Here is a 26,883-nt window from a genome sequence, read left to right as displayed (position 1 = left end):
TGAGAGATGACATTGATTGAAATATGTAATTGTTATTGCTACATATGCACTTCAGTATTTCCCACATTCATTCACCCATTTCAAGAACTGACATGGTAACAAACACATCTTCTAAATGCAGTAATTTAGTTTGCATGTGTTTGGCCTATTCCAACAAGAGGGACAAAAGCCCTCTTTTGGTCTAGCACTATAAATGTGCCTTCACCCTGGTCTGTACATCATAGTACAGCTATTTCAGTCTGGTTTAGTACGGTTACAGTATAGTACAGCTATTTCAGTCTGGTTTAGTATGGTTACAGTATAGTACAGCTATTTCAGTCTGGTTTAGTATGGTTACAGTATAGTACAGCTATTTCAGTCTGGTTTAGTATGGTTACAGTATAGTACAGCTATTTCAGTCTGGTTTAGTATGGTTACAGAATAGTACAGCTATTTCAGTCTGGTTTAGTATGGTTACAGTATAGTACAGCTATTTCAGTCTGGTTTAGTATGGTTACAGTATAGTACAGCTATTTCAGTCTGGTTTAGTATGTTATTAAACTTACTAATTGTAGTAGTATGTTACAGTATGTTATTAAACCTACTAATTGTAGTAGTGCATTACAGTATGTTATTAAACCTACTAATTGTAGTAGTACATTACAGTATGATATTAAACCTACTAATTGTAGTAGTATGGTTATGCAAGCTGATCCTCATATTGCTTTCTGAAACAGTCGCCAGCAGGGAAGAAGTCCCACGCTCGCTCCTGGTACATCTTCCACACATACGACTCCTGCAACAGAGGACAGTAGGATAGAGCATGAAAAGAAGAGACAGCCAATTGAAATGAATGGCGAGGAATTTGGTGTCACAAACAGAAAGACTGACAGACAGACTCACCTGGCCAGTGTGCTCCGTCTCATCTTTGTTGATGAGGTACATTAAGAAGAACCTGCAGAGGACAGACAGGCAGGTCATTGTGATGGCTGATGGACATGGACACACACTGTTGACTGCCTGACAGGGAGAACACTCACATGTAGTTGGCCAAGTTGTGTTCCTCTAGGGTGTGGGTCTCGAAGCCGTGCGGCGTCGTATCAAAGTAGTCGCTTCCAATTCCACAGATGAAGCACTTGGTCTACAAGGATCAAATAAACAGAAACGGTAGACAAGATGCTGGTATGTGCATAACTATCTGACTCACTCACCTAAAACTGAGGAAAGCCATAAAATAAATGATTTCTACCTCCATGTCTTCCTTAACCTGCTCCTGTTGGTCTCTGAGCTCTCCGAAGGCGTCAATGATCAGACCTGTAGGTAGCACACAAGCTCACAGCCTCACTGGAGAATGGAATTATAACTAGATATCTCCTTCCATCCATTCAGTATGCCCAGACAGAAATGGGCCTTGCTTGAGGTATACTGTACAGTAGTTGGGTAGTGTTTTGGCCTGCATAAGAGGGACGGGTGCCTTACCCTGGATGATGGCCAACAGGATGACAATGACAAAGAAGAAGAAGGTGATGTCAAAGATGACCCGGTAGAGCTCGTACACGTCTCCTGCCGGGTCCTCGATCTCGTCCCCTATGCCACCGCCAGCACGCACGCCCACATACATATGGAAGAGGTAGCACTGACGAACAGTGGAGGGAAGAGAGCACATCGAATATAGGGCAGGAGTAAGTAGACTCCACTATACACCATATTGTATACCACACAGAGCAGACCAGAGACAGAAACCCTGACTCACAGTCATCATGTCGTCACATTTCATATCCGGCTCATCCTCATCTTCACTCTTGTTGTAAAACTTGCGGAAGAAGATAAAGGCCACTACAGTGTAGAGATACACCACCACTGCCAACAAGCCCAATGTCATCATGAGCTAGGAGGGAGACAGGGAATGAGTAGAATCAGCCACACATTCCCTACACACGGAGGCTGGAAGAGTCTTCCTGGTCAGCTCTTACTTGTTTCCCATTGTGGGTGACAGAGGACAGGATAGTACGCAGATCCTTCACACCGATGGCTATGTCCAGCAAGTGACAGGCATAGAAGAAGTTGTTGTAATGTCCAAGCAAGGACATGATCGTGTACCAACACAGGTAGAGAAAAGTCTGGGGGGAATAAGATTGAAATAATATGCAGTTTATTGTCTACAACTTACAGTATGAAGACATACAGTGCATTTGGAAAGTATTCAGACCCCTTGACTTTTTCCACATTTTGTTGCGTTACAGCCTTACTCTACATTTACATAGGTATTCAGACCCTTTACTCAGTACTTTATTGAAGCACCGTTGGGAGCATTTACAGCCTAGAGTCGTCTTGGGTATGACGCTACAAGCTTGGCACACCTGTATTTGGGGAGTTTCCCCCAGTCTTCTCTGCAGATCCTCTCAAGTTCTGTCAGGTTGGATGGGGACGACTATTTTCAGGTCTCTCCAGAGATGATCGTTCGGGTTCAAGTCTGTGCTCTGACTGGGCCACTCAAGGACATTCAGAAGCCACTGCTGCATTTTCTTGCCTGTGTGGTTAAGGTCGTTGTCCTGTTTGAAGGTGAACCTTCACCTCAGTCTGAGGTCTTGAGCGCTCTGGAGCAGGTTTTCATCAAGGATCTCTCTGTACTTTGCTCCATTCATCTTTCCCTCGACCCTGACTAGTCTCCCAGTCCCTGCAGCTGAAAACATCACCACAGCATGATGCTGCCACCACCATGTTTCACCGTGGGGATTGTGCCAGGTTTCTTCCAGACGTGACGCTTAGCAATTCAGGCCAAAGAGTTCAATCTTGGCTTCATCAGACCAGAGAATCTTGTTTCTCATGGTCTGAGAGTCCTTTAGGTGCCTTTTGCAAACTCCTAGAGGGCTGTCATGTGCCTTTTACTGAGGAGTGGTTTCTGTCTGGCCACTCTACCATAAAGGCCTGATTGGTGGAGTGCTGAAGAGATGGTTGTCCTTCTGGACGGTTCTTCCATCACCACAGAGGAACTCTGGAGCTCTGTCAATGACCATTGGGTTCTTGGTCACCTCCCTGACCAAGGCCCTTCTCCCCCGATTGCTCAGTTTGGCCAGGCGGCCAGCTCTACGAAGAGTCTTAGTGGTTCCATTTTAGAGTGATGGAGGCCACTGTGTTCTTCTTGGGGACCTTCAATGCTGCAGAATTTTTTTTGTACCCTTCCCCAGATCTGTGCTTCAACACAATCCAGTCTCGGAGCTCAACAAACAATTCCTTCGACATGGCTTGGTTTTTTGCTCTGACATGCACTGTCAACTGTGGGAAATTATTTAGACAGGTGTGTGCCTTTCTAAATCATGTCCAATCAATTGAATTTACCAACGATGGACTTCAATCAAGTTGTAGAAACATTCTCATAGCAAATAGTCTGATTATTTTTAATACATTTGCAAAAATGTCTAAAAACCTATTTTCGTTTTTCATTATAGGGTATTGAGGGTACATTGTTGAGGGAAAAAAACGGTGTTGTCACGACTTCCGCCGAAGTCGGTTCCTCTCCTTGTTCGGACAGCACTCGGCAGTCGGTGTCGCCGGTCTTCTAGCAATCATCGATCCACTTTTCTTTTTCCATTTGTTTTGTCTTGTCTTCTCACACACACGGTCTTTATTTCCCTCATTACATATTGTGTATTTAACCCTCTGTTCCCCCCATGTCTTTGTGCGAAATTGTTTATTGTAAGTGCATTTGCATGTTTTCTCTGGTGCGCGACCGGTTTTGTACCAATTTGTTTATTGTGCTGGTTCCTGGTGGTTTTATGAATAAAACTGCTCTGTTGATTACCTAGTTTTGCTCTCCTGCACCTGACTTCCCTTCCGCCAGTTACACACTCCATTACAGATGTAATCAATTTTAGAATAAGGCTGTAACGTAACAACATGTGGACAACGTCAATGGGTCTGAATAATTTCCAAATGCACTGTATGTATATAGCTCAAAAATAGAAGATACGATTAATCCATAATCCCTCTTACCCCGTCTGTGAACACAACTCCAAATTTCCAGATCTGGTACTTGAAGTCAATAGACGTAAACCTGAAAAAGATTACTTCAATGACTTTCATATATTTGTGTAGTAGGTTTAAACAGTTATTTTAAGGGCCTCAATAACCACGCAATGAAACGCTCCCCTATAAGATTGGAGAAGTATAACAGCATTGCTTAATACCTGGCCAACGTAGAATTGTCGGGTTCCTCCGGCTTCTTATCAGTTTGTTGACTGACATCCAACGAGGCTAAATCCATGCCTAGGAGCTCTGCAATCCTTTCTCTGCCATAAATGTCTCCATACTTATCCAGGACCTGGCCACACAGACACATCATAGAACATTCCATCCAAAGACACACTCAACCAACTTCATCCACACATAGCCTCTAAGATAAAAAATAAATAAATTAAAAACATCTTACCTTTCGCTTAACAAACTTGTCCCAGTAGTTGCTTGGGAAAGAGCTGTGAATAAACAATTGGAAATGGTACTGGGTTCCAAAGACAGGCATCATTTAAGCAAGGATTCCTCTCTAAAGTTTTCTGAAAGGAGATTAAATAATACTAGTGGGCATAGGTGGACTTCTCGGAGCTTGTCTGTCCATGCTTACAGTGTGTTGAGGACCAGTCTGTCCCATTGGCCTTTGATGTCATCATCCTCAGGCTGCTCTGTGATGTAAAGACCATCAAACTCCAGTTTCCTGGCCAGCTCCTTTTCTCTTTTAAAGATCACAAGAGGAATCTGAGAGGAACACACATTCTCTGTTGTCATTGAGCCGTTCATGTAAAGGTCATCATACAAATCACACATGTGTTAATGGTTATGGGGCACAGAAACACTTGAGGTCTACTGTAGTAGTAGCAGTAGTAGTAGTAGTAGTAGCAGCAGAAGTAGCAGCAGTAGCAGCAGTAGTAGTGGTAGCAGCAGTAGTTATAGTAGCAGTAGTAGTAACAGTACTAGCAGCAGTAGTAGTAGTAGTAATAATAGTAGAAGCAGCAGCAGTAGTAGTAGTAGCAGCAGGAGCAGGAGGACTAGTAATAGTAGTAGTAGTAGCAGCAACAGCAGAAACACTAGTAATAGTAGTAGTAGCAGCAGCAGCAGCAGTAGTAGTAGTAGTAGTAGCAGCAGTAGTAGTAGCAGCAGTAGTAGTAGTAGCAGCAGTAGTAGTAGTAGCAGCAGCAGTAGCAGAGGCAGAAGCAGCAGTAGTAGCAGCAATAGCAGCAGTAGTAGTAGTTGTAGTTAAGCATTAGTAGTAGTAGTAGCAGCAGTAATAGCAGCAATAACAGCAGTAGCAGCAGCAGTAGCAGCAGTAGCTGTAGTAGTAACAGTAGTAACAGTAGGATTAGTAGCAATAGTTGCAGTAGTATTATCAGTAGTATTTGTAGCAGCATTAATAGTAGTAGCAGCAGTAGCAGTAGTAGTAGTAGGGGTGGTAGTAGTAGCAGCAATAGTTGCAGTAGTATTAGCGGTAATGGTAGTAGTAGCAGCAATAGTTGTAGTAGTATTAGCGGTAGTAGTAGTAGTAGCAACTCGTATTAGCAGCAGTAGTAGCAATAGCTGTATTAGCAGCAGTAGTAGTAATAGCTGTATTAGCAGTAGTAGTAGTAGTACCAGTAGCAGTAGTAGTAGTAGTAGCAGTAGTAGTAGTAGCAGCATTAGTAGTAGCAGCAGCAGTAGTAGTTGTTGTTACAGCAGTAGTAGCAGTAGTAGCAGCAGAAGCAGCAGTAGTAGCAGTAGTAGTAGTATTAGCAGCAGTAGTAGTAGTGGTAGCAGTAATAGCAGCAGTAGCAGCAGTAGTATTAGTAGTATTAGCAGCAGTAGTAGTAGTAGTATTAGCAGCAGTAGTAGTAGTAGTAGTAACATCAGTAGTAGCAGCAGCAGCAGCAGTAGTTGTAGTAGCAGCAGTAGTAGCAGCAGAAGCAGCAGTAGTAATTGTAGTTACAGCAGTAGTAGCAGCAGTAGCAGAAGCAGTAGTAGTAGCAGCAGTAGTTGCAGTAGTAGAATTCGTATTAGCAACAGTGGTAGAAATAGTTGTATTAGCAGTAGTAGCAGTAGTAGTAGTACCAGTAGCAGTAGTAGTATAGCATCAGCAGCAGTAGCAGTAGTAGCAGCAGTAGCAGCAGTAGTAGCAGCGGGATTAGCAGCAGTAGTAGTAGTAGTTGTAGTAGTAGTAGCAATAGTTGCAGGAGCATTAGCAGAAGTAGTAGTAGTAGTAGTAGTAGTAGTAGTAGTAGTAGTAGTAGCAGCAGCAATAGTTGCAGTAGTAGTACTAGTATTAACAGCAGTAGTAGCAATAGTTGTATTAGCAGTAGTTGACGTAGTAGTAGTAGCAGCAGTAGTAGTAGCATCAGCAGTAGTAGCAGCAGTAGCAGTATTAGTAGTAGTAGCAGTAGTAGTAGCATCAGTATTAGTAGCAGCATTACTGTAGAAGCCTCACCTTTAGACAGTTGTAACCGATGATGCAGAGGAAGGCGATGACGGTGTGCAGGGTAGCCAGGAAGGTGAGGGTGGGCTGCATGTAGCCAGTGCTCTCCTCCAAGAAGAAGTAGACTGGGCCACCCTCCTCTTCCTCGTCTCCTCCTTCCTCTCCACCAGATCCCTCCATCTCCTCTGCTGAGCCCTCAAACAGCCCAATTCCCTCAAACAGCACTCGCAACCCTGAGCCCTCAAACATGCCAGAGCCCTCCACCTCATCACCTTCTCCAGGGGGGCTGTCTGACACCTGCACAATGCACACAGGCAGACACAGAAAAACAAATACATTACTAACATTTAACTCTAGATGTTATAGGCATTCGAATTGAAGGCAGTCAATTCATGAAGGGATTTGAATAAAACATTAAAACATTGCAAAAACTTTTGAATGAAATCGTTTCAAACTTTCAGTTTATTGAGAAGTCATTGAAAATAGATGCTGTTTGTTTCAATTATAGAATCGGAGTGATGGTAAGATATTTAAAGGTGACAGAAGATAATATAGCAGCATTTCTTGACCTTGTAGAAGAGTAGAATAAAGTTCAGGGCAAATGCAATGAACAGTGCCAGAAAACGCAGATTGTAAAAGTTCCGAGAGAGGTAGTTCTGGGAAAGAGACAAAATAAGTTGTATTAATCACAGGTGGATAGTGGAATTGACAGTCTGCAAATTGCGACATCAACACGTTGCAAAAACTACTGCAGGATAGCAATTATTTATTAGACACTATCATGTCTAACCAAGAATTTGTTTCTTTGGATGTCCAGCTCAGTCCAGAGTTGGAACCCTTGCTCCCTGTGTTGCTTCTTATCTTTCTTAGACTTGGGTTTATTTTCTATCGCTTCCTCCTGCTTCTCCTCTTTGGTCTCAGCTTCTTTCTCGGCCTTCTCTCCATTTTCAGTGCTGAGAATTAAGTAATAGGGTGTTTTTTGGCACATTCCAACAAACACCACAACATTAAAGCATGTACAGTATGGTTTATAAATGGAGATGAAAGAGTTAATCTACTGTACATGTAGGAAGATGGCCTGAGGTACTCACTCTGCCTTCTCAGGCTCTGGAGGTGGCTCCTTTATGGCAGGAGCAGAAGCCGGTTCAGCAGCTAGGCCATCAGCTGCTTGGCCATCAGCAGCTTGGCCATCAGCTGCTGCAGCATCACCCTCCTCTGGTTGCTGCCAACCACAAGAAAAAGGTCATTAGTATATGTGAATCAACACATACGTTACTGGAAAGCTTACCATGCACTTCTTTGTCTCTGCATTAGAAAGAAAAGGTGCCTCACCTGTTTTCTCTTGGTCAAAGGAGTACCCTCGGGAGTAGGAGGCTCAACAGTGGCCTCAATTCCCATGTCACCAAGTCCACCAGGAGCATCGATGCGTGGTGTCCCCCCACCTTCCTTGTCTTTATTGTCCTCCTCCTCCTCCTCCTCTCCACCGCCTGTATCTATTTGGTCAGTCACCCCTCCTGCCTCCTGCTCCTTCCCAACCCCAGGCTCCCCTGCCAAGTCCCCATGCAGCTCATCCTGGGTGGGGTCAGGCATACTGGCCAGGATCTCTGTCACTGTGATGTTCTTTGCTCCCTCCACCAGGCCTCCGCCAAATAGAGTTTGCCAGATGAGCAGGAAGAAGCCCTTACATACACTGTAGATGAAGTGCAGGATGCCGATGAGGATAGTCCAGAAGAAGGTAGCCAGACCCACCACTATCTGCTTGATGGTCATCTTCCTTACCCTGCGGTATTGCCGTCGCAAGTTACGGAATGTGAAGATACTCAGGAAGTTCAATACGCTGTTGATGAAGTCTGCAAAGGCAGAGATGGACTCTGGCTCTCCTTCCTCTCCATTGCCGCCTTCATCTCCACCTCCTCCTCCTCCTGCATCAGTTCCTCCTCCAGCTGGATCATCATCATCCTTCTCCTCCTCCTCCTCCTCCTCCTGCTCTGAGATCTGGGAGGCAATGTTCATCTCAAAGATAGTGTCCTCACAGAAGTTGACAAACATCTCCATCTTCTCGGACTCGCCCCCCTCATTAACCACATCAAAGATGAACTGTCGTTTGGACTCTCTGACCTGAGGCATCTCCCACTGTGTGCGGTTGACCTCGCTGATCTCAAAATAAATACGCTCTATCTTCCTGCTGGCTCCCATGATCTCAATACGGCCCAGGAAGGGGCGGAAGTAGTTGAGTACACTCTCTGCCTGCTCTAAGAAGTTCTTCAGCCTGAGGTCATGAGGCACATGTTCAGACAGGTTTGTCAGCAACACTGCAATGTTAAATCCAATGTCTTTAGCCGGCTCCTGGAAGCGGTCGGCAAACTCCTCAAAGTTGATCATGTCGTTCTCATCAGCCTCTGAGCAGGACAACAGGAATTGGATCTCGGAGGGAGAGTACTGTTTCTGGCTGTCCATGGCCTTCTGAAAATCTTTCTTAGAGATTAACCCTCGGGGGTCGGTCACGTAATCACGGAAGGCGTCTGACGCCACAATGTCCTTCAGTTTGAGGAACATGTCAAAGAACTTGAGGATCATCTCCACGTTGCTGGAGGACTCCACCAGCATGTCCACCATCTGACGGGCAATGGTGCCGTTCACCACATTACCTGAAACACAACATTACAAGGAGGCAAATCATGAAGGAGGTGGGAGAAATTAAAGAGTTTAAACAGCAGAAAGTTAGAGAGTCTGTCATAAAAATGTAATTTTACCCTCTAGTAGAGAGAGCAGCATAACCACCATGTCTTTCTGAAGGTCCAGTAGCTCCTTCAGCAGGCCAATCTGGCTGGAGTCCTACGAGACAGCACAAACATATACACAACGCTTCACAACAATAGCATTTACTGTTACTATAGTGCATTTCAGACCTGCAGACTTCTAATGATAGTGAAGATAATTCTTCTGCCAATGAAATCTCAAATGGTTGGAGAATCTAGAAGTATTCATGCAGTATGACAATAGTGAGAGGGATGGTCCGAACACATATGGTCAGACCAAACACCTTGCATTAATACTGTATATATTCAATGAGTTTATCAGCATAATGATTTTCCCAATCTGTATGAATCCGCTGAAAAATACAGTATCAGTCAAAAGTTTGGACACCTAATCATTCAAGGGTTTTTCTTTATTTTACTATTTTCTACATTGTAGAATAATAGTGAAGACATCAAAACTAGGAAATAACATACAGTGGGGCAAAAAAGTATTTAGCCAGCCACCAATTGTGCAAGTTCTCCCACTTAAAAAGATGAGAGAGGCCTGTAATTTTCATCATAGGTACACTTCAACTATGACAGACAAAATTGATGGTTTTTGCGACTGCACTTGAAGAAACTTTATTTTTTCCGGATTGACTGACCTTCATTTCTTAAAGTAACGATGGACTGTCATTTCTCTTTGCTTATTTGAGCTGTTCTTGCCATAATATGGACTTGGTCCTTTACCAAATAGGGCTATCTTCTGTATACCACCCCTACCTTGTCACAACACAACTGATTGGCTCAAACACATTAAGAAGGAAATACATTCCACAAATTAACTTTTAACAAGGCACACCTGTTCATTGAAACACATTCCAGGTGACTACCTCGTGAAGCTGGTTGAGAGAATGCCAAGAGTGTGCAAAGCTGTCATCAAGGCTACTTTGAAGAATCTCAAATATAAAATATATTTGTATTTGTTTAACACTTTTTTGGTTACTACATGATTCCATATACAGTGGGGCAAAAAAGTATTTAGTCAGCCACCAATTGTGTAAGTTCTCCCACTTAAAAAGATGAGAGAGGCCTGTAATTTTCATCATAGGTACACTTCAACTATGACAGACAAAATTAGAAAAAAATCCAGAAAATCACATTGTAGGATTTTTAATGAATTTATTTGCAAATTATGGTGGAAAATAAGTATTTGGTCACCTACAAACAATCAAAATTTCTGGCTCTCACAGACCTGTAACTTCTTCTTTAAGAGGCTCCTCTGTCCTCCCCTTGTTACCTGTATTAATTGCACCTGTTTGAACTTTTTATCAGTATAAAAGACACCTGTCCACAACCTAAAACAGTCACACTCCAAACTCCATTATGGCCAAGACCAAAGAGCTGTCAAAGGACACCAGAAACAAAATTGTAGACCTGCACCAGGCTGGGAAGCCTGAATCTGCAATAGGTAAGCAGCTTCGTTTGAAGAAATCAACTGTGGGAGCAATTATTAGGAAATGGAAGACATACAAGACCACTGATAATCTCCCTCGATCTGGGGCTCCACGCAAGATCTCACCCTGTGGGGTCAAAATGATCACAAGAACGGTGAGTAAAAATCCCAGAACCACACGGGGGGACCTAGTGAATGACCTGCAGAGAGCTGGGACCAAAGTAACAAAGCCTACCATCAGTAACACACTACGCCGCCAGGGACTCAAATCCTGCAGTGCCAGACGTGTCCCCCTGCTTAAGCCATTACATGTCCAGGCCCGTCTGAAGTTTGCTAGAGAGCATTTGGATGATCCAGAAGAAGATTGGGAGAATGTCATATGGTCAGATGAAACCAAAATAGAGATCTTTTTGGTAAAAACTCAACTCGTCATGTTTGGAGGACAAAGAATGCTGAGTTGCATCCAAAGAACACCATACCTACTGTGAAGCATGGGGGTGGAAACATCATGCTTTGGGGCTGTTTTTCTGCAAAGGGACCAGGACGATTGATCCGTGTAAAGGAAAGAATGAATGGGGCCATGTATCGTGAGATTTTGAGTGAAAACCTCCTTCCATCAGCAAGGGCATTGAAGATGAAACGTGGCTAGGTCTTTCAGCATGACAATGATCCCAAACACACCGCCCGGGCAACGAAGGAGTGGCTTCATAAGAAGCATTTCAAGGTCCTGGAGTGGCCTAGCCAGTCTCCAGATCTCAACCCCATAGAAAATCTTTGGAGGGAGTTGAAAGTCCGTGTTGCCCAGCAACAGCCCCAAAACATCACTGCTCTAGAGGAGATTTGCATGGAGGAATGGGCCAAAATATCAGCAACAGTGTGTGAAAACCTTGTGAAGACTTACAGAAAACGTTTGACCTCTGTCATTGCCAACAAAGGGTATATAACAAAGTATTGAAATAAACTTTTGTTATTGACCAAATACTTATTTTCCACCATAATTTGCAAATAAATTCGTAAAAAATCCTACAGTGTGATTTTCTGGATTTTTTTCTAATTTTGTCTGTCATAGTTGAAGTGTACCTATGATGAAAATTACAGGCCTCTCTCATCTTTTTAAGTGGGAGAACTTACACAATTGGTGGCTGACTAAATACTTTTTTGCCCCACTGTATATGGAATCATGTAGTAACCAAAAAAGTGTTAAACAAATACAAATATATTTTATATTTGAGATTCTTCAAAGTAGCCTTGATGACAGCTTTGCACACTCTTGGCATTCTCTCAACCAGCTTCACGAGGTAGTCACCTGGAATGTGTTTCAATGAACAGGTGTGCCTTGTTAAAAGTTAATTTGTGGAATGTATTTCCTTCTTAATGTGTTTGAGCCAATCAGTTGTGTTGTGACAAGGTAGGGGTGGTATACAGAAGATAGCCCTATTTGGTAAAGGACCAAGTCCATATTATGGCAAGAACAGCTCAAATAAGCAAAGAGAAATGACAGTCCATTGTTACTTTAAGAAATGAAGGTCAGTCAATCCGGAAAAAATAAAGTTTCTTCAAGTGCAGTCGCAAAAACCATCAAGCTTTATGATGAAACTAGCTCTCATGAGAACCGCCACAGGAAAGGAAGACCCCAAATTACCCCTGCTGCAGAGGATAAGTTCATTAGAGTTACCAGCCTCAGAAATTGCAGCCCAAATAAATGCTTCACAGAGTTCAAGTAACATACATCTCCACTTCAACTGTTCAGAAGATACTAGGTGAATCAGGCCTTCATGGTCGAATTGCTGCAAAGAAACCACTACTAAAGGACACCAATAAGAAGAAGAGACTTGCTTGGGCCAAAAAATACGAGCAATGGACATTAGACGGTGGAAATCTGTCCTTTGGTCTGATGAGTCCAAATTTGAGATTTTTGGTTCCATCCACCGTTTTTTTGTGAGACTCAGAGGAGGTGAATGGATGATCTCTGCATGTGTGGTTCCCACCGTGAAGCATGAAGGAGGAGGTGTGATGGTGTGGGGGTGCTTTGCTGGTGACACTATCTGTGATTTATTTAGAATTCAAGGCACATTTAACCAGCATGGCTACCACAGCATTCTGCAGCGATACGCCATCCCATCTGGTATGTGGGACTATCATTTGTAAATGCTTATGTTAAAACTGCCATTACAGTAAATGCTTATGTTAAAACTGCCATTACAGTAAATGCTTATGTTAAAACTGCCAATACAGTAAATGCTTATGTTAAAACTGCCAATACAGTAAATGCTTGTCTCCACGGTAAGACAGAATGAGATGAAGGTTAGCAGGATATCCCCTTTGCTTGCATTTTTTTTAGGTACACATTTAAAATATTTCATCATAAACGATTAACCGATCAGGGAAAATTACATTTTACTACATCAACTTACATTTGACATGTATATAACTTACAATTCATGAGAGCCTGTAAGTTCACTTGGTTTTCGGCCAACAACATATAGTTTAAGAGTTCTTAAAAGTGAAAAGAAGATACATTTTACACAGAAAGACTAGAGAGCAACATGCATCTACAACTTTATGCTGGGGCAATGTTAGAATTAGTCAGAAAGCATCCCATCATATATATATATATATTCTAGCATTAAAGGCAGGTGAGTATAAAACTTATTCTAGCATTAAAGGCAGGTGAGTATAAAACTGAGAAAAAAGCAGGGATGAATCAGGAACAAACTGGTAAACACCCAATCACGTCAATGATAGATAAATAAAATGAGTACATAGTTTACCCTGCATAGACCATGTGAAAGACAGTTTACATAATCAATATCTCATAGGATTTGTAAACGATAAAAACATAAAGACAGTGCTACATTTTACAGTTGGCTATAGTTTCATCAAGGTGTTACGTACTAACATTACACCGCTAGTATATTTCATTATCAGTACATATAACTTATCAATCTACAAACTGTTTACTTGTAACTAACATACTTACAGTACGGTACAAATGTGCCGTTACTTTCTTCAGTTAAAAAAGGAGTACCACTGTTCAATAGTGTTCCAGTCATGTATGTGGTGTGTCTGCAAGCCAGTGCATTAGTGTGAATGTCAGGTAGAAAAAGAGAGTGTGCATGAGAAGATATCTGTGAGGAGATATCTGTGAGGAGATATCTGTGGAGATATCTCTGAGGCTGATTGCTTTATGCCTGGGAGTAAGAGAGGACACTTTCATGTAGCAGAGGTTTTTAGCATCACAATAAGATCTAGTTCACCATTCCAGATTCACTTTCTATAAACTACTTTCACGGTACATATATATTTTTTAAATGACAGACTTATCAGTCAAACAATGCAACAAAAGTGTTCAAGTTGTTGGCTTGAAAGGCGTTTGTTAAATGCATAGTTGGCAGTCAAGTGTAAGTTCAGGGCAGATTTTCACCCCAGAAATGGTAACACAGACCACTTTGATATGTGAAACCACAATCCTTTAATAAAAAATGCACAAACTAGCCTATACCATGAAATGTAGATGCAAGTGTATTTTGTGCACAGCGTAGTTAAATACAGATGATTTTTGTGGGCATTTACATGCCATATACATTTTGTGTGCTGAGATGTGTAGATGTGTATGTTGATATTTTGAGGCAGGTAGCTTGTACCTGTGCCAGCTTCATCATCAAGTGGGCAAAGACGTGGAGGAAGCCTACTACTGCATCCCACAACCTGCTGTGGGTCAGGGACTGCTGGTTGCCTGTACACGGACCCTGAGGGGAGACCACCGGGTACGTACGGTCACACACTTACCCAGTAACATCCAGTCATCAAATCAAATCTATTTATATAGCCCTTCTTACATCAGCTGATATCTCAAAGTACTGTACAGAAACCCAGCCTAAAACCCCAAACAGCAAGCAATGCAGGTGTAGAAGCACGGTGGCTAGGAAAAACTCCCTAGAAAGGCCAGAACCTAGGAAGAAACCTAGAGAGGAACCAGGCTATGTGGGGTGGCCAGTCCTCTTCTGGCTGTGCCGGGTGGAGATTATAACAGAACATGGCCAAGATGTTCAAATGTTCATAAATGACCAGCAGGATCAAATAATAATAATCACAGTAGTTGTCGAGGGTGCAACAGGTCAGCACCTCAGGAGTAAATGTCAGTTGGCTTTTCAGTCATCTACATACTGTACAGATGAATGGGTTTATACTCACCTGGATGTACTCAGTCAGACTGTTAAAGATCTGTTTAGCCACTGTCATGGCCTTGGAGAAGTTCTTCTTGCCTGGCTCATCGATGATCTCTTTCCCAGAGTAATACCAGTAGAAATCACTGATTGACTCCTTTAGAGAGAGTGAAAGATAGAGAGCGAGAGATAGAGAAAGTGAGAGGGTGAACGAGTGAGGGTGAAAGAGCGAGAAGGTGAGAGAGAGAGAGAGAGAGAGAGAGAGAGAGAGGGGGGGGGTGAGAGAGAGAGAGAGAGAGGGTGGGTGAGAGAGAGAGCGGGAGAGAGAGAGGGTTAGAGAGAAAGCCACTGTGCTTCTGCATTTCTTGCTCTTTGTAGTTTTAGGTTGGGTTTCTGCACTTTGTGACAACTGCTGATGTAAAAAGGGCTTTATAAAATTCATTAGAAATGTGAATTTTCATGGTAAAAGGGACAACAGGACACCTTTTTAACAGGTATGTGTTAATAGTCAGAGTCCCAGTACCTGCAGTCGGAGGAGGTAATCCACAGTGCAGATGATGATGTTGATAGTGGTGGTGCTGCCTGTCTGTGTCCTCAAGTAGTTCTGGAAATCTGGAGTAAAAACAGAGTCCACTCAAATAGACTGCCAACATTTGATTAGCATTACAGAAAGTCATGATTCAAAGTCATTGTCCTAAGTGTTGCTGTGCCGCCACAGATGAATCCATCATTCCCTAAATAGAACAGCATTGGATAATATTTTTTCTCACCGTTATTGTGGCCCTCACAGAGCAGCTGCAACACGCGGAACAGATCACATGTAAACTCATCATCCGACATGACTTTCTCACCTAGAGAGGTCAGACAAAGGGGCAGAGGATCAGACTAGTTTTAGGGGTACTGGATGTATTTGACATAAGGGGGGGTTCAGTCAGGCCACCTCTTTCTATCTGTATGTAATGTAGGTGGGAGACTAACTAGACAATTTGAGCCATTCATCCAAGTGTTAGCCAGTGCGTGCCATGGTCAGCAGCACACATGCTTGCAGCAATAAGGTGAGTGTGATGATCATTTCACAGCTCTCCATCACGTCTGCATAATCATATTAGTAAGAGCTGCAATAGCCTCCTCCTTACAGACGGTCCATCTTCCTTTAGTCCATACTGAGTTGTTCACTGTAGCTACAATATAGAAAACTTCAAACACTTGCTGAATCATGGCCAATAGGTTGGCATGTAATGTAAAAGCACATTCACAGCAAAAAGCAACGATAAGAACTTCTGCACTTTATTACACATAATCAAACACCATTATGTCACATACATAAACACATAAAGAAACAGTTCTCCATCAACACTGAAAACACAGTATACTAAATACACAGTATACATACAGATAAAAGTACACGGTCACATCAACATAGATACAATGGACAACACTGTGTACCGCACAGACATTCAACGTAATGGAGAAGTTGACCCTGTCAGTTCCTTAGTCAGTGCATGCAGAAACACAGTCATGCAGCACAGACCTACTGCACTCCTCTACCTCCACTGAATGTGGGTTAAGAGGGCCAGAGTTTGGACTTCTGTCCAAGCAAGGTAGAGTGGAGGAGGGATTATGTCTTTGTGGGGGGGATTACAGTGTAAGTCATGTGAGGGTTCAGAGGTGGGTGGGGCAGACAGAGTGCTGATCTAGGATCAGTTTGCCTTTCATATCATAAAAAAAATATGATTACAGCGCATTCGGAAAGTATTCAGACGCCTTCCCCTTTTCCACATTTTAATACGTTACAGCCTTATTCTAAAATGGATACCATAAAAACAATCCTCATCAATCTACATACTACATAATGACAAAGCGAAAACAGATTTTGGGGAATTATTTGCTAGCTTATAAAAATCAAAAACTGAAATACCTTTTTACATACGTTTTCAGACCCTTTGCTATGAGACTCGAAATTGAGCTCAGGTGCAGTTGTTCCCCTTGATCATCCTTGTTTCTACAACTTGATTGGAGTCCACCTGTGGTAAATTCAATTGATTGGACATGATTTGGAAAGGCACACGCCTGTCTATATAAGTTCCCACAGTTGACAGTGCATGTCAGAGCAAAAACCAACCCATGAGGTCGAAGGAATTGTCCGTAGAGCTCAAAGACAGGATTGTGTCGAGGCACAGATCTGGGGAAGGGTACAAAAAATGTCTGCAGCATTGAAGGTCCCCAAGAACACAGTGGCCTCCATCATTCTTAAATGGAAGAAGTTTGGAACCACCAAGACTCTTCCTAGAGCTGGCCGCCCGGCCAAACTGAGCAATCGGGGTAGAAGGGGCTTGGTCAGGTAGTCGACCAAGAACCCGATGGTCACTCTGACAGAGCTCCAGAGTTCCTCTGTGGAGATGGGAGAACCTTCCAGAAGGACAACCATCTCCGCAGCACTCCACCAATCAGGCCTTTCTGGTAGAGTGGCCAGACGAAAGCCATGACAGCCCCATTGGAGTTTGACATGCTTCTGTGTATGACTGGATTGCTCAGGGTCTGAACACCATTCTTTTTTTGTTATACATTTGCAAACATTTCTAAAAACCTGTTTTTGCTTTGTCATTGTGAGGTATTGTGTGTAGATTGATCAGGGGAAAAAACAAGTTAATCAATTTTAGAATAAGGCTGAACATAACAAAATGTGGAAAAAGTCAAGGGGTCTGAATACTTTCCAAATGCACTGTATATAGATCCTAGATCAGCAATCCTACTCTGAGATGCTTTGTGGATCCAGAGTTACAAACAGTGAGGATTAATATGAGAGATAGATAGATCCAGATATTGAGCTTATTCCGTGCTCAGGAAGTCTGATCGCAATAGTGGTGAGCTTCTGAGTTTCAGGAGATCTGTGGTTAGCCACTCAATGGGAAAAAACACTTTTCAGTCATTGTCTGTTGTTAGGGTACATTACTCTTTGAGAGTTGAATAAGTTTACTATGAATACAGTATATAGTCATGTACAGTATATACCAGAGAAACAATGGAATTGGCATTACTTGACATGACTGAAAGGTTATTTCATAAACTCCTTGAGTGTGTTATTGAATAAAGGTGGGCCCCACAACACAAGATAATTAAGAGCTAAAGAAAATGAAGAGACAGGAAGAGGGAACAGGGAACAGGGAGGGCAATAGAAAGAGAAAAGGTAGAAAAACAGAGGGACAGAGGTATCATTTACCCCGTTCTGACTTCATGTCTGAGGACCAGCAAAGGAGGGAATGGGAAGAGAGGATAGGGGAGGGAGGGACGCGATGATGGCAAGGTAGGGAAAGAGAGCGATGGTGAGTTGATTGACAACAGTAGAACACTTAGGAGTTTTAAACTAAGAATTAGTTAAAAAATAATTCTACATTTACAAAATATTTTACAAATTAACATTGAATGTAAACACAAAATATTAGCAAGTCAAAATACAGTACTAAAAAGACACCATGTAAATTCAAATTACCAACTGACAAGGCGTTAGCACTGACAAAATTACAGCCATATCAACACATGAATCACTCAATCATTATTGGACATCAGAGTTGATGGATGTTACTAATACTGAAAATGAATGAATGAAGTGGAGGAACTCCCACTCAGTGACCATAGGCCCTGATACTGCACATGTGTGAGTGTGTGATTGTCTAGGTGTGTGATTGTCTAGGCAGGACATGGATGCAAAGATGGTGTAAGGTGGTACAAAGTTGGTGTACCAGTGTCCAGTACAGTGAGAGCTTTAAAGACGTACTTGTTCCCTCCTCCGACAACATGCCCAGACCCTCTGCCTTGTTTTGTCTCTCAAATGCATTCAGGTCCAGGACACTGCCATGACAAACAACATACAGTCAACTTTGATCAAACTTCATAAGCTGTTGGCTCCATTTTCCATTTATATACACTACTGTTCAAAAGTCTGGGGTCACTTAGAAATGTCCTTGTTTTTGAAAGAAAAGCACATTTTTTGTCCATTAAAATAACATCAAATTGATCAGAAATACAGTGTAGACATTGTTAATGTTAATGTTGTAAATGACTATTGTAGCTGGAAACAGCTGATTTTTTATGGAATATCTACATAGGCATACAGAGGCCCATTATCAGCAACCATCACTCCTGTGTTCCAATAGCACGTTGTGTTAGCTAATCCAAGTTTATAATTTTAAAAGGCTAATTGATCAATAGAAAACACTTTCGCAATTATGTTGGCACAGCTGAAAACTGTTGTGCTAATTAAAGAAGCAATAAAACTGGCCTTCTTTTGACTAGTTGAGTATCTGGAAGCGTCAGCATTTGTGGGTTTGATTACAGGCTCAAAATGGCCAGAACCAAATAACTTTCTCGTGAAAATTGTCAGTCTAGTCTTGTTCTGAGAAATGAAGGCTATTCCATGCGACAAAATTTCCAAGAAACTGAAGATCTCGTACAACACTGTGTACTACTCCCTTCACAGAACAGCGCAATCTGGCCCTAACCAGAATAGAAAGAGGAGTGGGAGGCCCCGGTGCACAACTGAGCAAGAGTACAATTAGAGTGTCTAGTTTGAGAAACAGGCGCCTCACAAGTCCTCAACTGGCAGCTTCATTAAATAGTATCTGCAAAACACTAGATTTTAGAAAAGCAGGGCAGGGTGGATATAGGTCTATAACAGTTTTGGTCTAGAGTGTCTCCCCCTTTGAAGAGGGGGATGACCGCGGCAGCTTTCCAATCTTTGGGGATCTCAGACGATACGAAAGAGAGGTTGAACAGGCTAGTAATAGGGGTTGCAACAATTTTGGCTGATAATTTTAGAAAGAGAGGGTCCAGATTGTCTTGCCCAGCTGATTTGTAGGGGTCCAGATTTTGCAGCTCTTTCAGAACATCACCTGTCTGAATTTGGGTGAAGGAGAAAAGGCGGGGGGGGGGGCTTGGGAAAGTTGCTGCAGGGGGTGCAGAGCTGTTGGCCGGGGTAGGAAAATGCTTCTTGAAAATGCCGATTATCGTAGATTTATAGGTGGTGACAGTGTTTCCTAGCCTCAGTGCAGTGGGCAGGGAGGAGGTGATCTTATTCTCCATGGGTTTACAGTGTCCCAAAACTTTTTGTAATGAGTAGGTGTATCCAAACTTTTGACTGGTACTGTCCTTTATGAGTAATTCAGGGGTGAAGACAAACCTGCATGTCTGCATTAGAGCCTGGACACTCAAAAAGAAGCCAACATCCTTCTTGTCCTTCAAGTACTCAAGCATTTTCTGCAAGCAGACAGTGAGACCAGTCAATTACTACTATATCCTCAGGTCAGATGGACAGCCCACTGAGAGAACACTTACCTGTTGAACCTCAACATTACCACCGTTTAGGATGGAGATGCCCAATTTAAGGGTGGAGGACACCATGCAGCCAGTCTCACCTAAATGCAGAGAAAAGTATTCTTTACCATTCTAGATGGACGGGTATGAATAATGTCTTTGATATGTGTCAACCATGATAGGTACCCTTCAAATACATGCACTGTGGTGGAGAGATATTGACTTGTAGTACTGCAGGGTTCTCCAATATGCGGTCTGCAGGCCAAATTATTTTATTTGCCCCCCCTCAAGTTTTTATGAGCAAAAAATAAGCCTCAATGTGATTTTAATTTAGGAAATCTGTTTCGAAGTATTCCTACGCATAAATAGAGAGAGGCATATATGATTGTATCCCAATGTAATCAAGGTTTGATTTGATTTTGTTTTTGTTAAATACTATATCTGTTTGGGATTCTTGTGGTCAATTTGAAGTGTACAAATTATTTATAACTAAATTATGTTCCGTCCCCCTGACCATCCTCTCAAGGAGTAATCATCCCACAGTTGAATGTAATTGGGGATCCTTGGTGTAACTGCATGGGTTGGGGAAGTACCTTTGCAAGCACTGATCATCTGCAGCACCATCTCAGCCGCCCCACGGTTATGGAGACGGGACTGCTGGTACAGAAGTCTCTGTTTCTCCATCTCTTTTTCCTGTGATGGACACAGATGCTGTGACTGTGTCCTGATGGTCACACAAAGAAGGAGAACAAGTGACAGTCACACAGTCCCTCTGCATTCACACAGCTAGTACCTAGCTGTATAGACCTTCTCTCTGAGCTCCACTGATTTGCTGCCCTAAACTTTGTTTTAATAGTGTAGGCCTATTGTTTTAAATGCTTCATATACAATGCCAGTCAAAGTTTGGACACACCTACTCATTGAAAGTTTTTTCTTTATTTTGACTATTTTCAACATTGTAGAAAAATAGTGAAAACATCAAACTATGAAATAACACATAATGAATGGTATAATAAGCAAAAAAGTGTTTAAAAAATCTAAATATATTTTAGATTTTAGATTCTTCAAAGTATCCACCCTTTGCATTGATGACAACTTTGCACACGCTTGGCATTTTCTCAACCAGCTTCATGAGGTAGTCACCTGGAATGCTTTTCCAACAGTCTTGAATGAGTTCCCGCATATGCTGAGCACTTGTTGGATGCTTTTCCTTCACTTTTCCTTAATTGAAATGCATTTCATGAAGCTGGTTGAGAGAATACCAAGAGTGTGCAAAGCTGTCATCAAGGCAAAATATATATATTTACATTTTATTTAACCTTTATTTAACTAGGCAAGTCAGTTAAGAACAAATTCTTATTTACCATGACGGCCTACACCGGTCAAACCTGGATGACGCTGGGCCAATTGTGCGCCGTCCTTTAGACTCCCAATCATGGCCGGTTGTGATACAGGGTGTCTGTAGTGACGACTCAAGAACTGAGATGCAGTGCCTTAAACCGTTAATTTGTTCTTAACTGACTTGCTGTAGTTAAATAAAATAAAAAATACATTTGTTTAACCTGTCTACGATACTGGTTCCCAATTGGGAATCACCCCTCCCACGTGCAGCTGAAACGGTGGCGCATGGAACGCAAAAATATTCTTAAAAATATTTAACCTCCACACATTAACAAGTCCAATAGCTCAAATGAAAGATAAACATCTTGTTCATTTAGCCAGCAAGTCAGATTTCTAAAATGTTTTACGGCGAAAACATAGCACATATATATGTAAAACCACCACCAGACACAGCTCATTTCAATAGCCAAAACATGCAATCAACAAACGCAGGATTAAAAAATAAATCGCTCACTAACCTTTTGAAAATCTTCATCAGATGACAGTAATATGACATATTACACAGTACATATTTTTTTTTTTCAATAATATGCCATTTATATCCATAAATGTCCATTTACAGTGAGTTCACCTTCAGAAATTACTCAAAAACGCCCGCAGGAAATCTATGTAGCGCGGCAAGATAACGTAAAATAGACATCATAAACTTTGACTAAATATACATGTTCTACATATAGTTAGAAAGATACACTGCTTCTTTATGCAACCGCTGTGTTAGATTTATTTTTAACGTTACAGAAATCGCACACTATTCCATATTGTGAGACAGCGCTCAGTTCCAAGCTACATTTCCACGTAATGTTGGAGTCAACAGAAACACAGATTTAAGCATAAATATTCCCTTACCTTCGATGGTCTTCGTTCAGAATGTTCTGGAAGGCTTCATACTTACCCAATACATCGTTTGGTTTCAAGTCTTGCGTCTTTGTATTAGCTACTGCTAATAACATCAGCTGAAATGCACCCAAAACGTCCTCTGGTCCGGATAAGTTGCGCATCAAAACTTCAAAATTACACATTATATGTCGACTAAACAGGTCAAACTAAGTGCAGAAGCAAGCTTTATGATGTTTTAGACGTGCAAAACAAACTTCAATTCAATCGCCCATCGTCTGCCCTTCTCTTCAGTGCTGGAAACAAAGGAATGACTGTGACCAATTCGCGCCCATACGCACAGCCTATTCTCTCGTGGCACGCACTAATTTCACTCCCATAGGGTCAATTCTCGCGCGATTTGAACGGTTTGAAGCTCTAATGAAAGAGGACATCTAGCGGAAGAGATAGAAAGTGTCCGCAGAATCATAGCTGGTTGGGAAGGGTGGGGGCCATGACGTCAAAGTTGCTCCAACTTTCATGGCCACAAAAACTAGTTTGGAAGAATGCCTGCCCTGTGAGTTCTGCTATACTTACAGACATAATTCCAACGGTTTTAGAATCTTTAGAGTGTTTTCTATCCAATAATAATTTTTATTTGCATATATTAACAATTTTTGACAGATTTTTTTTCCAGTTTACTAGGGGTACCCAATCTCTCCAAAGGGGGCGTATGTCTGCCATATCCTCAACAGGTTTTTAACACTTTTTTGGTTACTACATGATTCCATATGTGTTTTTTCATAGTTTGGATGTCTTCACTATTATTCTACAATGTAGAAAATAGTGAAAATAAAGAAAATCCCTGGAATGAGTAGGTCTGTCTAAACTTTTGACTTACCGAATATCTAAAATTGAAATAGTTTCTCACTCTCAGTTTCTACTCTCCACCTCCATTTCTTAGTTGCCATTTTCCTCTCACTGTATGTAATTGATAAACTCATTCAAACCTGCATGCTTTATCTGCTTTTTGACTCGTTTTCCACACATTTCATTACTTCCATTCCACCTATCTGTTTCTCTCTCTCACCCATTCTCTCTCCCCAGTTAATTAGTCATGGAGTCGTTGCACTACTTCTGCACGTTTGCTGACTGGAGCAAACGTTAGACTACAGCAAACAGCCCTGATGGCCTTGCACGCTGCAGAGCTAGCCGTTGCAAAGAACCATACAGGATCTATTGAATAACCACAGTGTCCCCCTTGGTGTCTTAAATAAATGTAATGACATTTTTATTTTAAAAAGCCCAAACATGTCTGTCACAGAACTACATTTGTAGTGTAAGCTTGCAACATTTTGACAAGTGCAATGTAATGCAATTAAGTATATAGAAGGTATAAAAACTAACCAGATTTGATATTGTAACCAACATTTTCTTTTCAACCAAGACTTAATTAAAACAAAAGTAATACAAATACATATTTAATCAGTTCCCACAAGCATCCCACCCTCCTAAGCCACCCACCCACCCTCCTAACCCACCCACCCACCTGCGTATGCCTGATTATGGTCTACCCAGTAAGCATGGTGCAGATGTACTTGACATTACTTATAGAGTTTCCAATCCAATGGAAACAAGAGGGGGGTTTGGATAAGCCCTCTATCAGGTGTAGTATACAGTCTGTCTATCAGTGAATGTGTTGTTGCTGGAACTCTTCTTACACATATTCTTACTGTATGTGTCAGTCTAGGTGTCTGGGAGAGTAGACAGGCTTTCACTGTAGTCTATTGGTCAATACGCTAAGAAAGTATGGAAGGGAACAGCATTGATTAGTAACACTCAGTTAATAGAGATAAAGGTGTTACGCCAGAGTAAGTGGGAGAGCAGTAAGAGAACATGGAACTGACACAGACGTGGTCAGAGGTCAGTCAAAGGGTCAGTAGTTGGTTACAATCTGAGAAACAGACAGGATCAGTTCTGTTCGAGATTCCATCTGAGAAACAGACAGGATCAGTTCTGTTAGAGATTCCATCTGAATCTACATGAAAGACCATAGGTGGGGTATGGTGGTATGAGCTGGTATGAGCTGGCAGTGATAGACTAGACTTGGGACAATGTGTGGTAACCAACAACATGGCTAATGGCCTCCTACACTCTAAAGGTAACAATTTACAGACGCAGGAGTAATTCCTATTCGTCCAAATATACCACTTACATACATAAGTGGCATAAAATACTGGTATATACACTGAGTGGACAAAACTTTAGGAACACCGGCTCTTTCTATGACAGACTGACCAGGTGAATCCAGGTGAAAGCTATGTTGATGTCACTTGTTAAATCCACTTCAATCAGTGTAGGTGAAGGGAAAGGACAGGTTAAAGAAGGATTTTTCAGCCTTGAGACAATTGAGACATGGATTGTGTATGTGTGCCATTCAGAGGATTTATTTTCCTTTGAACGGGGTATGGTAGAAGGTGCCAGGAGCACCGGTTTGAATGTGTCAAGAACTGTAACGCTGCTGGAATTTTCACGCTCAACAGTTTCCCGTGTGTATCAAGAATGGTCCACCACCCAAAGGACATCCAGTGAACTTGACAACTGTGGGAAGCATTGGAGTCAACATGGGCCAGCATCCCTGTGGAACACTTTCCACACTTTGTAGAGTCCGTCCCCCGGCGAATTGAGGGCGTGGGTGTGCAACTCAATATTAGGAAGGTGTTCCTAATGTTTTGTATGCTTAGTGTATATACAAACTATGGAAATTATTAGATGTATTTCTTTTTTTTTTTTTTTTTTTTGAATTTTACCCCTTTTTCTCCCCAATTTCGTAGTATCCAATTGTTGTAGTAGCTACTATCTTATCTCATCGCTACAACTCCCGTACGGGCTCGTGAGAGACGAAGGTTGAAAGTCATGCGTCCTCCGATACACAACCAACCAAGCCGCTGCTTCTTTAACACAGCGCACATCCAACCCGGAAGCCAGCCGCACCAATGCGCCGGAGGAAACACCGTGCACCTGGCCACCTTGGCTAGCGTACACTGCGCCCAGCCCGCCACAGGAGTCGCTGGTGCGCGATGAGACAAGGACACCCCTACCGACTAACCCGGGCGACGCTAGGCCAATTGTGCGGCCGGTTACGACAGAGCCTGGGCGCGAACCCAGGACTCTGATGGCACAGCTGGCGCTGCAGTACAGCGCCCTTAACCACTGCGCCACCCGGGAGGCCCCTATTAGATGTATTTCTGTCCAAAATAATCGAGGAGCCATTATATGATTGACAACAGTATTTGACCCATGTAAATACATTCTGCCTGCCAAATTGAAGGAATTACTCATCAATAGAACTTTGTGCTATTGATGATGGTCCACATGATTGTGTATGGTCTAGATAAGTTGTATTTTCCAATCACTTTGTGAGTCATGCAACATCTACAGAATGTTAACGGCGTTGTTAACCACAACAGCCAGGTACAATCCAGAAACACTTGGAGTGAAGCAAAACACAAAGAAGGAGAACAAGCGACAAACAAATAACATTTAGGAGGAAGCAACAAGCATATAAAGGAACAGATAGAAGAGACAAAAGAGGGATGAGAGAGGAGAGAGAAGAAGAGGAGACAGAGAGAGAGAAGAGCGATAGAGAACAGAGAGATGTGGTTGCATGCTGATGTGCAGTGGATGATGTGGTCACTCGATGCGTTGAGAGCTACCGCTCCAGTGTCTCCCTGCTCCCCTGCCCCTGGCCGCCCCATACCAGTTCTGTCTGTTGCACCTCAAAGGACATCTCATCCTCAGCCCCTTCCTCCACCTCCTCTCCCCCTTCGTCCTCCTCACCAATGTGGCAGCTCTACAACACACACAGACAAGGAAAAAATAAATGACATACTTTAAATACATTCATATACAAATAACAATAACATGCTAAAATGTTCCATCATAAAACTCACCTTTGCCATAATATCAGCGTATGCCATATATAGGTAATCTGTATCAAGTTTACTGTAACGTTGAGAAGAAACAGAGGCTTAGGCAACATGTCAAAAGGTTGAGATGCGTGTTTAGTGTTGAATTCAATCCAAAAGCTGCTCAACTAACATGCTTGAGGGAGAAAAGGAGAGTCCCACCTCTTCTCTGTGAGAGCGGTACGGCTGAAATGCAAAATTAGTTGGTGAAGGGGATCTGGCTTGGTCTCAGTCTCTTCCTCTTCCTCTCCTTCCTGCTCCATGGCTTTCTGTGTTTGAGAAAGAGATGTGGAAGTGAAACTACAGGAGGAAACTCGCAGGTCCTGAAATCCTCAAAAGGTGAGTCAAGCATGCAGAGCTTACAGACAAGTCGTCTATCATTCTGTCCTCAAAGGAGTAGCCTTCAGTATGGATCCAGTTGCATTTGTATCCTTCCAGGAACATATTGGAAGCTCTATGCCTGTGAGGCAGACAGAAAACCATGTTAGTGTCTGTATTTTACTTGTGGCTGTGTGTTACTTACTGGATATGTTTGAATGTGGAGGCAGGTAGCCTAACATTTTAGAATGTCGGACCAGTAACTGAAAAGTCGCTGGTTCTAATCTCAGAGCAGACTAGG

The 26,883-nt window shown here is 42.3% G+C and overlaps 1 protein-coding gene across 1 annotated transcript in view; it reads right to left on the bottom strand.

Moving 5' to 3' along the window:
- Positions 1-624: 624 nt before the first annotated feature.
- The window catches only part of LOC110509422 (ryanodine receptor 1-like), an 88,063-nt gene continuing 61,804 nt past the window's right edge, over positions 625-26,883 (bottom strand). Inside the window, exons 76-104 of the mRNA XM_036968227.1 lie at positions 26,628-26,724; positions 26,427-26,533; positions 26,250-26,301; positions 26,057-26,149; positions 20,676-20,775; positions 20,104-20,183; positions 19,949-20,025; positions 18,548-18,621; positions 15,543-15,623; positions 15,296-15,384; positions 14,801-14,929; positions 14,251-14,355; positions 9,166-9,247; positions 7,745-9,060; positions 7,504-7,634; positions 7,203-7,365; positions 6,982-7,068; positions 6,425-6,709; positions 4,598-4,728; positions 4,409-4,451; positions 4,167-4,300; positions 3,973-4,033; positions 1,953-2,099; positions 1,733-1,867; positions 1,459-1,615; positions 1,229-1,293; positions 1,020-1,120; positions 883-934; positions 625-775 (exon numbers count right to left, since the gene is read on the bottom strand). Coding sequence (XP_036824122.1) covers positions 680-775; positions 883-934; positions 1,020-1,120; positions 1,229-1,293; positions 1,459-1,615; positions 1,733-1,867; positions 1,953-2,099; positions 3,973-4,033; positions 4,167-4,300; positions 4,409-4,451; positions 4,598-4,728; positions 6,425-6,709; positions 6,982-7,068; positions 7,203-7,365; positions 7,504-7,634; positions 7,745-9,060; positions 9,166-9,247; positions 14,251-14,355; positions 14,801-14,929; positions 15,296-15,384; positions 15,543-15,623; positions 18,548-18,621; positions 19,949-20,025; positions 20,104-20,183; positions 20,676-20,775; positions 26,057-26,149; positions 26,250-26,301; positions 26,427-26,533; positions 26,628-26,724 — 4,270 coding nt within the window. The 3' untranslated portion in view covers positions 625-679. The remainder of the gene's footprint in view (positions 776-882; positions 935-1,019; positions 1,121-1,228; positions 1,294-1,458; positions 1,616-1,732; positions 1,868-1,952; positions 2,100-3,972; positions 4,034-4,166; positions 4,301-4,408; positions 4,452-4,597; positions 4,729-6,424; positions 6,710-6,981; positions 7,069-7,202; positions 7,366-7,503; positions 7,635-7,744; positions 9,061-9,165; positions 9,248-14,250; positions 14,356-14,800; positions 14,930-15,295; positions 15,385-15,542; positions 15,624-18,547; positions 18,622-19,948; positions 20,026-20,103; positions 20,184-20,675; positions 20,776-26,056; positions 26,150-26,249; positions 26,302-26,426; positions 26,534-26,627; positions 26,725-26,883) is intronic.

Source organism: Oncorhynchus mykiss, chromosome Y (genome assembly GCF_013265735.2).
Source record: "Oncorhynchus mykiss isolate Arlee chromosome Y, USDA_OmykA_1.1, whole genome shotgun sequence".
NCBI classification, from domain to species: domain Eukaryota; kingdom Metazoa; phylum Chordata; class Actinopteri; order Salmoniformes; family Salmonidae; genus Oncorhynchus; species Oncorhynchus mykiss.
The sequence above is the reverse complement of the archived record's forward strand: the minus strand, read 5'-3'. Positions and strand labels throughout refer to the sequence as shown.